At 41.8% G+C, this 16,708-nt stretch overlaps 1 protein-coding gene across 1 annotated transcript in view; it reads left to right on the top strand.

The window, feature by feature from the left end:
* LOC311047895 (mucin-5B-like) overlaps positions 1 to 16,708 on the top strand; it is a gene marked incomplete at both ends in the record, with an annotated part of 59,617 nt that overhangs the window by 8,620 nt on the left and 34,289 nt on the right. Inside the window, 17 exons of the mRNA XM_084060844.1 lie at positions 666 to 830; positions 1,356 to 1,450; positions 2,674 to 2,800; positions 3,920 to 4,169; positions 4,382 to 4,470; positions 4,989 to 5,089; positions 5,397 to 5,548; positions 5,829 to 5,967; positions 6,719 to 6,817; positions 8,247 to 8,420; positions 9,062 to 9,298; positions 10,113 to 10,269; positions 11,842 to 11,967; positions 13,807 to 13,957; positions 15,366 to 15,410; positions 15,952 to 16,029; positions 16,562 to 16,574. Of these exons, the coding sequence (XP_083916970.1) occupies positions 666 to 830; positions 1,356 to 1,450; positions 2,674 to 2,800; positions 3,920 to 4,169; positions 4,382 to 4,470; positions 4,989 to 5,089; positions 5,397 to 5,548; positions 5,829 to 5,967; positions 6,719 to 6,817; positions 8,247 to 8,420; positions 9,062 to 9,298; positions 10,113 to 10,269; positions 11,842 to 11,967; positions 13,807 to 13,957; positions 15,366 to 15,410; positions 15,952 to 16,029; positions 16,562 to 16,574 (2,198 nt within the window). The remainder of the gene's footprint in view (positions 1 to 665; positions 831 to 1,355; positions 1,451 to 2,673; positions 2,801 to 3,919; positions 4,170 to 4,381; positions 4,471 to 4,988; positions 5,090 to 5,396; positions 5,549 to 5,828; positions 5,968 to 6,718; positions 6,818 to 8,246; positions 8,421 to 9,061; positions 9,299 to 10,112; positions 10,270 to 11,841; positions 11,968 to 13,806; positions 13,958 to 15,365; positions 15,411 to 15,951; positions 16,030 to 16,561; positions 16,575 to 16,708) is intronic.

Here is a 16,708-nt window from a genome sequence, read left to right on the forward strand (position 1 = left end):
TAAAATCTCACAACTGAAAATATTTGTACGACCTGAAGTCCTAAATGAGTGATCTGTGAAACAGCATGAAAGGAGCCCCCGATTTTTGTGGTGAACTGTCCCTTTGACCTTTGCTTTTATGAAATATCCCAGACGGGATGCAAAGGCTAAAATGTAACTTAGATATCATGTTATGTAGACAGATGTCAGGTCATTGTTGACCTGGCATCCTATAGTGTGTATAGTTTCAATATAGGCTGATGATAGGTTCTTGGTTTACTTGTATTAGTTATTATTAGATTATTGGTTTACTTATGTATTACCTTGTGTCCTTGCTTACTGTAGGCCTAAATCGCTCTGGATTAAGAGCGTCTGATAAATGCCTAAACTGTAAACTGTAGTTTGACCTCTTCAAATGCTCTAATCTTAAAATAAATAATAACCAAAAATAGCTTTGTAGATCGGCTACTTTTGGTTATTATTTTATTGCCGAAATTAGCCGATCTACAAGCGTCGCAGACGTATTGAGAGCTTGTAGATCGGCTATTTTTGCTGCACAACATGCTTCCGTAGAAGACACGCTGGCTTCTGTGGAATCTAAATGAAATTAGTCCAAAAAGAGGGTTTTCTGACTAAGTGTTGAAATGTTTGATGGTTTCATTTGTGTGGTATATATATACCTCCAGGCCTGTGTGGAGATTATAACGACATTGAGGCTGATGATTATGAAGCCAGTTACGGGCTGATTGAGGGACACGCCGTGCCATTCGCCAATTCATGGAGGTCCAGATCGAGCTGCGAAGACGTGCCGATCATCATCGGGAGCCCCTGCAGTTTGAGTTTAGAAAAAGGTAGATGACATTGATGACTTTGTCAAAGTTGCAAATATTACAATGGACTTTTACTTACAAAGTCTATCTATTTAAAGGAGAATTTTGGACTAAAGTTTTATTACCTTTTCTATAATGTTATGATATCTTAGGATGAATGGTACAGTAGAAACATTTCATAACTCCACCCCTGGTCCGCTACAGCTTAAAACGTGCGTGGATAGGCCTTAGGTTAGATCACATATTTTAATAGCTTTTTTTTTTGTGAGAGATCTGACGTTCATAGTGACAGAACACTGTAAAAAAAAAAAAAAAAACCTAAGTCTCGCTAGACGAGATTGAAATCTCGAGATTTCAATCTCCTTTAAGGCTAAAACGCATTTTTACATGGCTGATATGTTATTGCACAAAATAAATGGCAGCGTTTGAGGACAATATACATTAATATACTAAAGTGAATTGTGGATAAAGGATGATCTTCAAGTCTCACTCATTAATATAACACAAGTAACACATGTTTATTTGTTTATTTGTTCGTTTTAACAGAGACATATGCAAACCATTGGTGCTCCATGTTGGCCGACCCAACAGGGACGTTTTCAAAATGCCATTGTGCGTTGAGTCCAGACGTCTACGTCCAAGTAAGATTTCATCACTTCTTTTATGAATACATTTTTCTCAGTTCATTTTAGAACAGAATTACCAAATCGTCTCTGTCGGGTGGACACCTCATTACATCCAGAACAGTTACTTTTCAGGATTCAACTGTGTGGAGTTTGCATGTTCTCCCCGTGTCTCCTAGGGTAGTTAATACCCTCACAAAAACATGTAGTAATCCTGGTCGGATCCTGATGGAGGGGAAAGGAACTGGTTGGAATAACGAGTTCCTTCCATGCGCTGCTACCAGGGAAACTCCCCCCTGTCAGGTGACAAGAAGGTCAGTTGGCTCTCATGCATTGAAGGAGGCATGAGCTCGGCCCTGGGCTCCCTAGGCTGGTGGGGGGAGTGTAGCGCCCAGGATCACTTAGAAAATTGGCACCGGGTGAAAAAAGGGTTACAAAATAGTGGGATGAAACATTTCAGATAAAAAAATAAGGAAGATTCAAATAAAATAATTAGCAAAAGTAGCAGATCTACAAGCTCAAAACGCGGCGCAGAGCGTCAACAATGACCACACAACAATAAGGATGACAATAAGGATGACATTCACCTTTTCCCCTCTCCAGCTATAGGTGCTAACCAGGTGCCTCTCCAGCTATAGGTGCTAACCAGGTGCCTCTCCAGCTATAGGTGCTAACCAGGTGCCTTTCCAGTGGCATGTCCGTCACTCTATCCATAACACAGGGTTTACTAGGAATCCCATTTCCTATGTTTGGTGGTCCGTCCATCCCGTTTCCCAAAAGATTTCTTTAAGTCGTTGCTCCGTGCCAAACAACAAACATTTCAGTGGCAGCTCTGTCTGATGCTCTCCTCCCCCCCAGCTCACGTTGGGCTGGCTTTAATGAGTCATTTGCTCCCAGTGTTCTGGTGCACTTCCGGTGTTCCCGCAAGACCTTTCAAAATAAACGTTTCTGTCCTGTGTCCGTTACACACGCCGCGTTTCGCGTGTAGATCTGCTACTTTTGATGCTTTTCTGTGACGCTGTAGTATGATCCAGTAGGGCGTTAATTTACAAAAAAACACAAAAAGTTAAAATATGGAGATAAGAGGTTTCTGCCCGACAACAACGAAATGCATGGTGTGAACTGTGTGTGTGTGTGTGTGTGTGTGTGTGTGTGTGTGTGTGTGTGTGTGTGTGTCTGTGTGTGTGTGTGTGTGTGTGTGTGTGTGTGTGTGAACTGTGTGTGTGCGTGCCTCTCCACAGAACTGCATCTCTCACACCTGTGCCTGTGCAAACAGTGAAGCCTGCATGTGCGCTGTAGTCTCCTCCTATGTGCACGCCTGTGCCGCAGCAGGCCTGGTGTTAGACGGATGGAGAGACGTCATGTGCAGTAAGTCCTTTTATAACCAAGTGAGCTTTCACATTGAAGGGCAACTGTTAAGGTTTTTTAACCTGAATCTTACCGGTCTACTTAAAGGAAAACACCACTTTGGTAGAGGTTTGGGTTGTGTAGTTACCTTGCCATGATGTAACTCCAAAGGTGGACAAGAAATCTAAAATAATTGCTCCATTGATTAGAAATTGATATTTCAAAATATGCTCCTCATTGACTTACATTGTACGGTAAACCAGCTCTCAAAGTCACTCTTTTAGCATGTAAACGAACACAAACAAAGCTGATTCAGACAATATAGAACATCACCAAACCCACTACTGGGTTACTTTAATGTAGAAACACTCTGTTACAAGTGAAAGTGTGGCAATCAAAATGTTCTTGAGTAAAAGTACAAAAGTATTGGCATCAAAATATACTTAAAAGGACCAAAAGTAAAAGTACTCAATTTTGCAGAATGTCCCATTTCAAGTTTTAAAATGTATAAACATCTTTTGAAAATAGCAGATCTACAAACTCACAATGTGTCGCATCGCGACACATTGTGAGCTTGTAGATCGTCTATTTTCAAATGGTCAAAATGCATATAGGCTGCCTGAAGTGGTTAATGTATGTTGTGTAATAATAATCTAAATCTTCAAAGTAACTAAAGTTGTCAAATAATTGTAGCGGAGTAAAATGTACAATATTTGCCTATGTAGTGGAGTAGAAGTAAAAGTACCAGTGGCGCGGGAAGGGGGGGGGCTACGGGGGCTGCAGCCCCCCTGGTGATGGGAAGGGATTTTTTTATTTTTTATTTTTATTTTATTTTATTCTTTTATTTATGAGAACGAAAATTAAATAACGTAACCCTAACCTAACCCTAACCCTAAAACCGAAATAAAGTAAAGGAAAAAAAGTGCCAAAACCCACCCAAACCCGCAAATTTTTCGACCCGAAACCGCAAAAAAATCTCACGCGCGTGCATGCGTCAAGCAGATTCCCCCCGACGCTCAGCCCCCCTGGCTATTAAGTACTTCCCGCGCGCCTGAAAAGTACTGCAAATTGAAAAAACTTGTACTTAACAGTACTTGAGTATGTACTTAGTTATTTACACCACTGCATGTTTTCCCTTAGGAGTCCACTGCCCCTTCAGCATGGTCTACAGCTACAACATGAGCAGCTGTGGCCGTTCCTGCCGGGATCTCAGCCAGCCGGACCCCACCTGCCTGCTCCCCGGGCGCCCCCTAGTGGACGGCTGTGGCTGTGCCGAAGGGACGTACCTCAACGAGAAGGGCCAGTGTGTGGAGGCCTCGCTCTGCCCCTGCTACGAGGGGGAACACGTGGTGGCCGCAGGCCACACCCAGACCATCCGGGGAAACGCATGGTGATGGTTTATTCTTTTAATTTTTTAAAATGTGTTTATTTAGACGGCACACACGACATCATTTTAAACCATTAAGACCCATGAGGTTTTCTTTTCATTTCTTCTTTGCCTCACCTCTCTGCACTCTAGTGTCTGCAAACATGGGAGATTAAGCTGCACTAGGAGCAACGAGAGTGAGTATTCACCATCCAACACTTTTAATGTCTGTGTAGCTCAGTCGGTAGAACACTCGCCTTTCGGCCACAAGGTCATGAGTTCGATCCCGGGCGCCGCCAACTCAGCGTAGTAGCACTTGGCTTGGGTGCGGCAAGTCAAGCGGTAAAGTACTGGGAGCTAATAGTAGGTGTTCCGCTCCACCTCAGCAATCCATCTCCCAGGGGTTTAGCCATAGAGTTAAAAAAAATAATAGAGAGGGCACCGGAAATCCCCGCCCATCCACTTGTATGGAGTTGCTCACCTGGCGCATACTCCCTTTACACCCCTTTTTCCGGGTTGGTAAATGTGACGGGCGGGGCCTATTTGGGGCTTCTGTAACGCGTTGTGCGCTTGCGCAACCCCGTGCGCAACCCTGTGCGCGAGCTCGTGCGCAGAGCCCATTGGTCGAAACCGTTATGTGTCTGGCCCCTGCCGTAATAAGCTGCAGTACCTATGATTGGCCAGCATGTCCAATGCGCTTCACTGCTCCCGCTCGGTTCTGGGGCCTTGGGTCTCGCGCACTACGAACAATAAGCTCCAACCTACTACTATTATTCTACAACAGAAAGCATTGTTCACAGTGTATGTTTTAACATTCGCATTATGCTGTATGTATACCTACAGCATGCACAGCACCCATGGCTTTCTTCAACTGCTCCAGTGCACTGCCAGGCACCAAGGGATCAGAGTGCCAACAAAGCTGCCAGGATCCAGACATAGAATGTGTGAGTAGATGTTTGGTTTATAGTTAACATGGATCCAGACATAGAATGTGTGAGTAGATGTTTGGTTCATAGAGAACCCAAGTCTGACATCACTGCCACTAGAGGCCGCTATTCCCCTGTTATTCCCCGGTGCGCATATCCGAACGCACCCTTACTTGAAATCCAAAAGTTTGAGAACCACTGAATCAGCCAAAAAGGGCTTGGAGTGAACGGTGGTGATCTTTTTGTTTGAAGGTTGCATTATTAGCTGCGTACCTAATAGTCCAATCACATGTTAAGTAGGCCTACATTGTTGTTGTGTTCTTAGGTGAGTGAGCAGTGTGTGTCAGGCTGTGTGTGTCCTGATGGCCTGCTGTCAGACGGTCATGGAGGATGTATCGAGGAGCAGCAATGTCCCTGTTCTCACAGTGGAGCTTCCTACCAGCCTGGGCAGACCGTCAAGGTGGACTGTAACATCTGGTAAAACACCTCATGATTACCACTGTGTTTGATTGTCTAGCACAGGGGTCTTTAACGTGTTTGTTATGCTGTTCAGTGTTTTTATGTGGAGAGGCCCACAATGGAAATTAGCCCTCAGGTTTTTATCCTCGGCGATGCTATGACTTTGTGTCGGAAAGTGCTTTTGTGCTCTTTTTTTTATCACCAATAAAATATATCAATCAACCATGTTTGATGACACAATCGTCTTACGCTCTCAGTGTGTTAGGGCCTTAAGAATAACATTGTTTTGTTGTCACAGCACCTGCAGAGGGAGACGATGGTCATGCACGAGACAACAGTGCGACGGAACCTGTACCGTGTACGGAAGCGGCCATTTCATCACTTTTGATGACAAGAGGTTCTCTTTCACTGGTGACTGTGGATACATTTTGGCTCAGGTATGTCAGAGTGTTGATTTCATGTTACATTTAAAGCTTCCCAAACATTTGGGAACAATTGGGGTTAGGATTAGGCTTTTTAAGGTTTAAAGTTATGCCTATATTTACTTTGTTGTACGTGGATGTTACACACTGAAAATAGAAGATCTACAAGCTCATGCTTTAGGATTGGGGCTAAAAAGGTAAATGGGGTGATCAATGTCAATCTTTGCATACACTTCCTGTAGGCCAAATCGGCCTCATGGTGGCGCTATACCAGGTCACTTTGCATGGTGGTCTATTTGTATATATTTTTTTCACATAATGGGGGCATTTGGGGGGGGGGGGGACTCAGAGAAAACGTTTTTTCACATCCACTCATGGGGCCACAGATGCTTCAAAAACAACGTTTTAGACTACTGTCTAACAGGACTACTCTATAGTTTACTGTAGTTCACCCCCAAAATGACTCGATTAGACACTTGAATTCATGGATATTTTTTTTGTTTTTGTTTCATTCCTAAGACAATAATTTGATGACCGGCAGCGGTTCCGGTAGGAGACACAAAGAGTCTCCTTTGTGTCTCCTACCGGAACCGCTGCCTACCGGAACCGCTGCCAGTCATCAAATTATTGTCTTAGGAATGAGAAAAAAAAACAAAAAAATATCCATGAATTCAAGTCTCCATGGGGTGACTAATCCATAGAAAACAAGTATCTTTTTGGGTGAACAATCCCTTTAAACCCTTGTCTTAAACCACTTGTCTTACAGGACTACTGTGGGAGCCACTCCAACGGGTCGTTCAGGATCGAGGCTGAGATCGTCCCGTGCCAGAATGGTTCCTCAATTGTTATCAAGCTCATCTTGGAGGTATCAGGGCTTACTGCTGAGAATAGATTACATTCACGTATCCTCAGTATTTTGTTGACGAGGTATAGGATACACGAGATGAACATAATACGACTAAACAAGCCAGTTCAGGTGATCTGGTAGCACCCAATAGACCAAGAACACATCTTCTATTATCTATGGAACTGTATAGGATGGAAGTCACTACCTAATTAAATAACTCAATACAAAAACAAAATTCACCTTTAAGAAAAAGTTAAAAGAACACCTTATGTAACAAGCCTGTATTAATCCCCAGAGAAACAACGTTTCATGTGTTGTAAGTGATTTAGTTTTAGTTGTAATTGTGTTACTTTTTAGCATCTTTATTTCATATTTGTATTCAAATTATAGTGATTGTAAAGTTGATGTAATTCATGTTTTTGTTAAAATGTTTCTCTGTGTCCGACCCCAGGAAGATTAGCTTTTGTCATGGCAAAAGCTAATAAAACAATATTAATCCATTAAGACCGCATTAAGAACGCATCTGTGTCATTTTAAGATTTCTTTGGCTATTAAAAAATAGCAGATCTACAAGCTCATAGTGCGGCACTGCTATGAGCTTGTACAGATGTGCCACTTCAAAACTTCACATGTCCTGCCATCGCCAAGACAGTACATTTTCAGGGGATTCCCAGGGCAATAAGAGGGACAAAGAAGGGCATTTAAAATGCTGAATTATTTTGATGATCACTGCTTTTATGATGCTAATTAATTTGAGCAACTGGTCAAATCACCTTTCGCCTCATAATGAGTCTGACACCTTGTTCAACACATATTCTTTTGTTCTCATGTATATGGATGTCTGTTGAAGGGAAAAACGGGGGTGTGTAGTGACAACTTCTTTTCAGGGGCAAAACAGTGCATTTTAAGGGCAGAAAAGGGAGGAAAAGAATGCATTTTCAGGTCACTATCAGGTAAAGAACAGTAACGTGTGAAGTTTTGAAGTGGCACATCTGTAGATCTGCTATTTTTTGGAAAGAAATCGTGAAAATGTGTGCAAATCTTTGAATATATACATTTTTTTTCCCAAACAAAATATTTTGAGATGGGGGTCCACGGACAAATACATATCATTATTATTATTTTATATATTTTTTGGTAACTTTTATGATTTAGAAGGCATTTGTAGAATCCCCAAAAGCAACGATTTGAGTTAAAAATATTCGCTTTAAAAAACAAACATACTCAAAGATTTCCACAACTATTCACAAAAAAAATTAATACAAAGGCAGATCTACAAGCTTGTGGCGCAGCATTCGATGCCGCGCTATGAGCTTTTATATCTGCTATTTTTGAATAGTCAAAGAAATCTTAAAATGACACAGATGTGGTCTTAATGGGCACAGCTGAATCAGACATTTCAACTAATGTAATTCACAAGTTAACAAGCTTTGTTTATTATGAAAAGGACTACGAACTTCTGCTGGGAGAGGAACTCCTGGAAGAGGACGTGATGGAACCAGACGTCCCCTATCGGGTCTACAGTATGGGTTTGTATCTGGTGGTTGAGACCAACACTGGACTGATCCTCCTCTGGGACAAGAAGACCAGCCTAATGATCAAACTCAGCTCCACGTTCAAGGTGAGTGAATGAGCCTTATTGTCATAATGTAACTACTAACCAGTGGTGTAAAGTAACTATGTACATTTACTCGAGTTCTGTACTTAAGTACACTATTGAGGTATCTACTTTACTGGAGTATTTCCAATTTTCAGTATTTTTACTTTTACTCCACTACAATTATTTGAAAACCGTGAGACACATTGTGAGCTTGTAGACCTGCTATTTTCAAAATAATTGTATACATTTGAAAACTTGTGAAATGGGACATTCTGCATAATGAGTAGCCTACTTTTACTTTTGTACTTTAAGTTTATTTTGATACCAATACTTTTGTAGTTTTACTCAAGTACATGAATGAATTCCGGACCTTCACTTGTAACAGAGTATTTCTACATTGCAGTATTGATACTTTTACTTAAGTAAAACATTTGAGTTATTTTTCCACCACTGGTAATCACTAATGACTCCCAACCTTTTAGTTTTTTTTTTTTTTTTTACCATTTTGAAAAACGTTTTGAAATAGTGAAAAGAGCCAATCTACGACAAGTTGTGAGCTTGTAGATCAGCTATTTATACAAAATAATACAATAAATCCCCCCAGAAGTTTAAACATAAAAGTGTGAAAGGCGCCCCCCACAGTATAATTAATGCACCTGCAGGGAAAAGTGTGTGGCCTGTGTGGGAACTACGACGGAAACGCCAGGAACGACCTCACCACCAGGGGGCAGGAGGTCGTGGTCGACGCTTTCGCGTTGGGAAACAGCTGGAAGGCGTCGCCCGGCTGTCGCGACGCCAACGAGACGAACCCCTGCGCGGCGTACTCCCACAGACAGGCCTGGGCCGTCAAACACTGCAGCCTCATCAACAGCCCTGTGTTCGCCGTGTGCCATCCTAAGGTAAGAACCACCCACACTCATACACTATGTGTCCAAAGTTATTAAAGGCAGGGTGCTCGAGTGGCACAGAGGTTAAAGTGTCTTTGTCCTCCCGGTGGGGGCTCTTCACTTTAGAGTTAAGATGTTAAAGGGACCCCAGACCATTTTTATTCAGCTAGAAATATGATATTCATTTTATCAGACACGCCCCCTTCCTATACAAACCCATTGTAACTTCAAACTCCATTTTTAACATGTTAGATTCATCAAACACAACCGTCCTTGGTTCTGGTGACTCACCCTGCCCTCCTAATATGAAAATAAAAAAATACATATCTTTTTTTATTGTATTTCATTTTTTTCATTTTCCCCCAAAAATATTAAAAATAAATGAAAAAAGTAATTGAAAAAACACAGTCTCCTCATGTATTAGAAGGACAATATCAGTCACCAGAACCAAGGACGGGTGTTTCTGATGAATCTAACATGGTTAAAATGGAGTTTGAAGTTACAATGAGTTTGTATAGGAAGGGGATAAAATGAATATCAAATATCTAAATACTGAATCAAGCAACTTAACAACTGTCTGTCTGTTCCCAAAAGCCTGAGCAGACGATAAAATGACCCAACATTTGTTTGAAAGTGAAATATCCCTTTAATACAATATAATTGAATCTTCTCTTCTGGGGGTCCCTGGCACAAAATGTTTTCAGATGGGGGTGGTCTGCGGCCAAATATATATCAATCTGGGGGTCCTTGACATGAAAAAGTTTGAGAACTACTACTACTACTGCTTTAAATAAAGAGTTATAAATGTTTTTCTCTGTGTCTGCAGGTGGATCCCAGGAAGTTCCATGACGCCTGTGTGAGAGACTCGTGTGCCTGTAACAGCGGGGGGGATTGTGAGTGCTTCTGTACGGCCGTAGCGGCTTACGCAGCGGCCTGTAACGAGGCTGGAGCCTGTGTGCGATGGAGGACGCCCACCATATGCCGTGAGTCTCTGATTTAGCCGATGGCAGTGCTGGAAAAAAGTACTACTACTCAGTGGTGGAAATAGTACTACTACTTAACCCTTTAACACATTGACTGCCTGATATTGAAACATCGTCTTTTATCCCCTTGCCAGCGTTTATTACTTACATGGGCAACTGGCGGCCCTGGGGGCCACATGCGGCCCCCACCTTCACTTAATACGGCCCACAGGTTAATATCGGAGTACTGATACATTATTGATTTCAGCTGTTAAAATTCCAAACATGACCCGTTTTAATTACTTCAGTCTATAGCTTAATGACTAATATTAACATTATATTGTCTTTTTTATGTCCAAAGTTCATAAGGTTAACATAAGTATAACTAAATGCATTTGAAATTAAATAAAAAAGTTACTTTTCAGGATTCCAATTAAAAAATAGCAAAAACAAATTCAGGATTCCAATTAAAATCTATAAGCTCAAATCGCATAGCGGTGCGACGCGTTTTGAGCTTGTAGATCGGCTATTTTTGCTACTTTTGTGTGACATAGAATGGAGAAGTACAACAATTTACAAAAAAAGTTAAAATACGGAGATAAGAGTTGTCTGCCCGACAGTATATGCAATGTGGCCCTCTGGAGTGAGAGTGGAAATATAGTGGCCATCTCCATCATCATTGTTGCCCACCCCTGGTTTATTACCTGAAAAGCTGTGGAAGCCACGTTGTGTACACAAATGTAAAAAAAACAATCCACCTGTGTAATTTTTGGATTTCTTTGACTATTCAGAAAATTGCAGACATACAAGCTATGAACAGAACAGAATATCTGCTATTTTTGAAAAATTGTGAAAATTCGTGAAAATGTTTGAATATATTTTCAAGCTAACATTTTTAACTAAAATCTTTGCTTCTGGGGGGTCCCTGGGTCAAAATATTTTGAGATGAGGGTCCGCGGCCAAATCATTTTGGGTGGTCCTTGACATTAAAAAGTTTGAGAAGAAGATATTATAGCAACATACGTTTTTCAGAAAACTTTTCCTGTACTTTCACTTCTACTCCACTACATCTCAGAGGCATTTATTTTTATTTTTACTCCACTATAATTATTTGAAAACTTTAGTTACTAGTTACTTTGTAGATTTTGATTATTATTACAAAACATACATTAATAACTACTACTATCAAACTGCCTGTACTGTGTCTTACTGCACTAAAGCATTTCCTTATGTATTGTCCAAAAAGCTGGAAATAAACTGAAACTGAACTGAACTGAACCACTTCAGTCCTATATACATTTCGGCCATTTGAAAATAGCCGATCTACAAGTTCACAATGCGGCGCACACACATTGTGAGCTTGTAGATCTGCTATTTTCAAAATATTTCAATACATGATCAACTTGTGAAATGGGACATTTTGCATAATGAGTACTTTTACTTTTGGTACTTTAAGCATATTTTGATGCCAATACTTGTGTACTTGTACTCACTCACTTTACTAAAGTAAAAAAAAGGAGTACTTTTTCCACCACTGAGATTAAGAGTGTGTGTAAATTCCTAAATTGTATTGAATTTCTCTTCCCCACTCAGCTCTGTCCTGTGACCATTACCCTACTGAAGGATGTGAATGGCTTTACCAGCCTTGTGGGAAACCATGCTTGAAGACATGCAGGAACCCTTCAGGAACATGCTCCAATCAGATCCCAGCTCTGGAGGGTAATAATAAAACATTGTATTCATCACGTCCGCCAGGCTGATGGCCAGGGATTGAGATTATGTTTTCGCCCATGTGTGTGTGTGTGTGTGTGTGTGTGTGTGTGGTTTTTTTTTCAGTGTGTGCACAGTGCCAAGGAACACACTACAATACACACACAGTGTTAAAATTGGCCTCATGGTGGTGCTATACCGACAGAACGATGCAACTCCCCATATAGCTTATTAGGCCACACCGATTTCCAGCATTTTTTTCATTTTCCTCTAAACACAGATCTTGCTCAAAACTCACATAATTTGCTCCACAGGATCTCTGGAGTCACATGACGAACATGCATCATACATATTTTTTATATTCCATAGCGATTGGCTTAATCTGGCTGCAATTGGCTTACAACGTTTGCAGGAGGGGCCTATTGAGGGCCCTCTAAACACAAGGAACAGCCAAAAGTAATTTCACTACAAGCAGCACAAATGTGATGTCACTGTTTGATGCAGAAACAATCTTCACCACGTTAGGTACATAGACATATAAAGGCAGGCGCCTTCTCCGGCTCTGAGGCGTCTGTATCTCGGGCGCCATTTTGGAGAAGGCAAGCTTCCTGACTACTGGCCAATCACATTCTGACAAGTCACGGAAAAGACGTGATGTGATTGGCCAGTAGTCAGGAAGCTTGCTTCTCCAAAATGGCTACCGCTATACAGCGTGATAGTGATATGCAACAGACTTCTGCCAAGACCCGCCCCAGACCCGGAAAAGTCGCGCTGTGATTGGCCAGTGGTCACTTTGAGTGACAGTTGGGGCAAACGCAGTCCCCACAACATAATTTACTATTCTGTCCCTATCGGTACATAACTCGAACGGCAAGTCGAATCGGCTGGTCGTCGCGGGCACTCGCGCCTGGAGGCGCTCGGGCGCGACTTCCTCAGCCTCAAGGTCTGCTGATTTGGCACGCCTCCGTCATGGTCCAAAACTATACTTTATTAGCCAAAAAAAGTTGTCTGCGGTTGTCGGAAAAAGAGTGCCCCCAGGCGGGGTCGAACTCGAGCCTCAGAGTCGGCAGGCTAACGCCTAGTGAGGCACGCCACGAGACCAGATGCAATTTCAGGGTTTTGGTCTGTATTAGACTGTAAATGCCCCCACCGTCCCCCTTGGGGGCGGAGTCCTTGTTTTCTCGTTTTTGTATTCAGCCAATTGCAGGGCGGCAGGGCGGTGTTTGGCAGAAGTCTGTTGCATTTCACTATTACGCCGCTATACAGGTCGCTTTTTTGTGGGGGGGGGGGGGGGGCAAAACCATCTATAGCACGAACGCAACATCCAATCAACCCCAAATTGGAATCACATGTTGAGGTGCCTCTATAGAACACACCTCCAAAAGCACACTCACTTCTCACCATAGGTTTAGCGCCGCAAATAAGAAAAGTTGGAACTGTAACATTATTTCCACCATGAAGCTTTCTTGGGGTCATGATGGTTACAGCCCACAGCCATGGGTAGGGCCACCTAGCCTGGCGGAGGGAGATATGCATTCCACCTTATTTTTGTTGTATTTGGCCTCCCTCGCACAGTTAAAACAATCGTTTTATGGCTGCCTTATGCCTTACGTGAGGCATAAGGCCGTTTCAATTAATTTCCTATGCAAGTCACGTGTTTTGATAAAGCTGACTTACTTGCCTTAGGGGAGGGGGGGGGGGGGGTAAAGCCAGAGAGTGGCGAGGCAAGTCAGCTTTATCAACTTATGCCTCATGTAAGGCATGAGGCAACCATAAAACGATTGTTTTAACTGTGTGAGGGAGGCCTTTGGGTCTGACTGGAATTAACTTATTTTGTTTGTTCTAAAGGCTGCTATCCGACATGTCCTCCTCAACAAGCTTATTTTGAAGAAAGCAGCATGCAGTGTGTTCCAGAGACGGGCTGTGGATGTTACGATGGAGAAGGACAGAATTACAAGGAAGGAGAGTCCATGCCCTCAGAGATGGAATGTTACACATGGTACTTAAAATTAAACTTAACGACCGGGAACACGTCTGTGTCATTTTTAGATGTATTTGGCTATTCAAAAATAGCAGATCTACAAGCTTGTAGATCTGCTATTTTTGAAAGATCTTGAACATTTGTGCAAATATGTTTAAATATGTGTACATTTTTGACTAAAATCTTTGCTTCTGGAGGTCCCTGGAACAACATATTTTGAGATGCGGCCGAATACATATAATTTTGGGGGTCTTTGACAAGAAAAAAGTTTGAGAACCACTGATATTATAGCAACATATAGGGTTTAGAAGACATATATATATAGAGAGAGATTTTCACGCATTTTCACGATTTTCTAAACAAATAGCAGATCTACAAGCTCATAGCCCGGCACCGAGTGCCGGGCTATGAGATTGTATATCTGCTATTTTTGAATAGCCAAAGAAATAAAAAAAGATGCGTTCCCGGTCTTAATGGGTTAAAACTCAGCTGCTATAATGCAGCTATGTTGTTAAATTAATATATTATAATATTACATTAACATAATATATTATATTACATTAACATAATAATATATCATAATATTACATTAACATGTTAGGCCACTTTAGATGTTTCACACCGTAGAAACACATGTTTCCGTTTCTCTCCTCTTTCTGTTTTTTTTAGTCGTTGCTCATCAACAAAGAGCAATTGCACCTACGATGGCTGGGGTGAGTGTAATATCTATTATTAGACTATGTTAAAGGAGTAGTGCACCCAAAAGAATTACATCAATTACACATCCCATTTTTTTTGTTTTTGTCGCATTCTTGAGCCAATAAGTTGATGATCGGGTCATCGGTCCATAGGAGACTCAGTAGGAGACTCAATTGAATCTCCTACCGGAGACTCCGCCGGTCATCACATTATTAGCCTCGATCTCCAGGCTTTTATTTTTTATTTTTGCTCAAAAATAAGAGCCTGGACCAGCCTGTTGACGTTCCTGGAATAGGAAGTGTTTCATTTCCCCAACCAACCAGAGTGCAGTTGGCGTCGCTCCAAATGTTGTGACGTCAGGGCTCTCAATGCTGCACATTGAGGGAGGAGGAGGGGCGCGGGGCAGGGCGGGGCGGGCGGGGGCTGACGGACAGATCTGTGAACCAATAGGATCTGGCGGATTTTTTCTCCAGATATTTTGAACCCACCCCTCTAGACATGATATCAGACTCGCTAGGGCAGCCTGTCAAATTATTAGCTTAGGAATGCAACAAAAACAGTTAAATCTCCATGAATTCAAGGCTTCATGGGGTGTGTAATTGATAGAAAAAAAGTCATTTTCTCTAGGTTTCTATGAGTCCCGCTACCTCCTGCCACACCTTGCTGAGGGCAGCGTTTACCTACACACATCTCTCACTCTGTAAACTACGTTTTATTTTTGTTCTAGCTTGTCCTACAACTCCACCCCCAACCACCACCCCAACAACAGCTGGTAAGTAACTTCAAATTGACGTCTAATATATCGAGAGATTTTTATTTATCAATGTTGCTTTTGATGATTTATTCCCTTCATCTCAGCCTGTGTCGATCATTCAGAATCTGATTGTTAAATCAAGGAATATGGATGCCGTGACAACCAGTATGGTGTAAAGTAACTATGTACTCAAATACCGCACTTAAGTAAAATGTTGAGGTATTTTTACTTGACTTGAGTTTACTATTTTCAATACTTTTACTTCTAATCCACTACATCTCAGAGCCAAATATTGTACTTTTACTCCACTACAATTATTTGAAAACTTTAGTTACTGGTTACTTTGTATATTTTGATTATTATTACAAAAATATTTTGTAATAGCGGTTAATTCACAAATACTCAAGTAAAGTACAGAAAGAATTTACTCAAGTACAGTATTCAAGTAAACACATTGTACTTAGTTACTGTCCACCGCTGGTATTCATGCAGGATTTTGAACATCACTAAATGAGAGGTTCAAATTAAATTATCATCTACCTTACTGTCATATTCACAGGAACTACAACACCCACGCGTGGAACTACAACTACGACGACGAACTGGACAACGATGCCTCCCACATCCTGCCGTGTTTGTAAATGGTCAGATTGGATAAATAACAATTACCCTTCGACCGGTGACGACACTGAAAGCATAGACGGTTGTTCCGAACCTTTAGAAATCGAGTGTCAAGCTGCACGTTTTCCAGGTGTTTCTTTGGGCGACGTAGGACAAGACGTTACGTGTGACCCAAGAGTTGGGCTGATTTGTAAAGGCCAGGACCAAGGCATACCGCCCGTATGCTTTGACTATAAAATACGAGTCAAATGTTGCTTTGATTGCGAGCCAACTACTACAACTCCACCCGAGCCAACAACTACTATAGTTACTACAGGAGGAACGACCACAGAAAGGCCATGCATTTGGTCCGAATGGACCAACAACCATCAGCCTTGGATGTCAAGTGGTGACGAAATGGAAAAAATAGAAGACGTAAAGGACTTTGACTTGAACGCTTGTAGCGGACCTCTACAAATCGAGTGTCGATACGCGCAGTACCCAGATCTTCCTTTGGGTCATTACGGACAAGAACTTATATGTGACCCGAGCATGGGACTGATTTGTAGAAGCCAGGACCAAGTTGGTGCGTGCTACGATTATGAAATACGAGTCGCATGTTGTCCAATGGTAACAACAACCACAGATTGGACTACAAATCATAGCACCAAAGTGCAGACGACATCCACGACTCCAACTCCAAATACTCACCATAC

Source organism: Gymnoscopelus microlampas (assembly GCF_963454915.1).
Source record: "Gymnoscopelus microlampas genome assembly, chromosome: 6".
In the NCBI taxonomy this organism is placed as follows: Eukaryota; Metazoa; Chordata; class Actinopteri; order Myctophiformes; family Myctophidae; genus Gymnoscopelus; species Gymnoscopelus microlampas.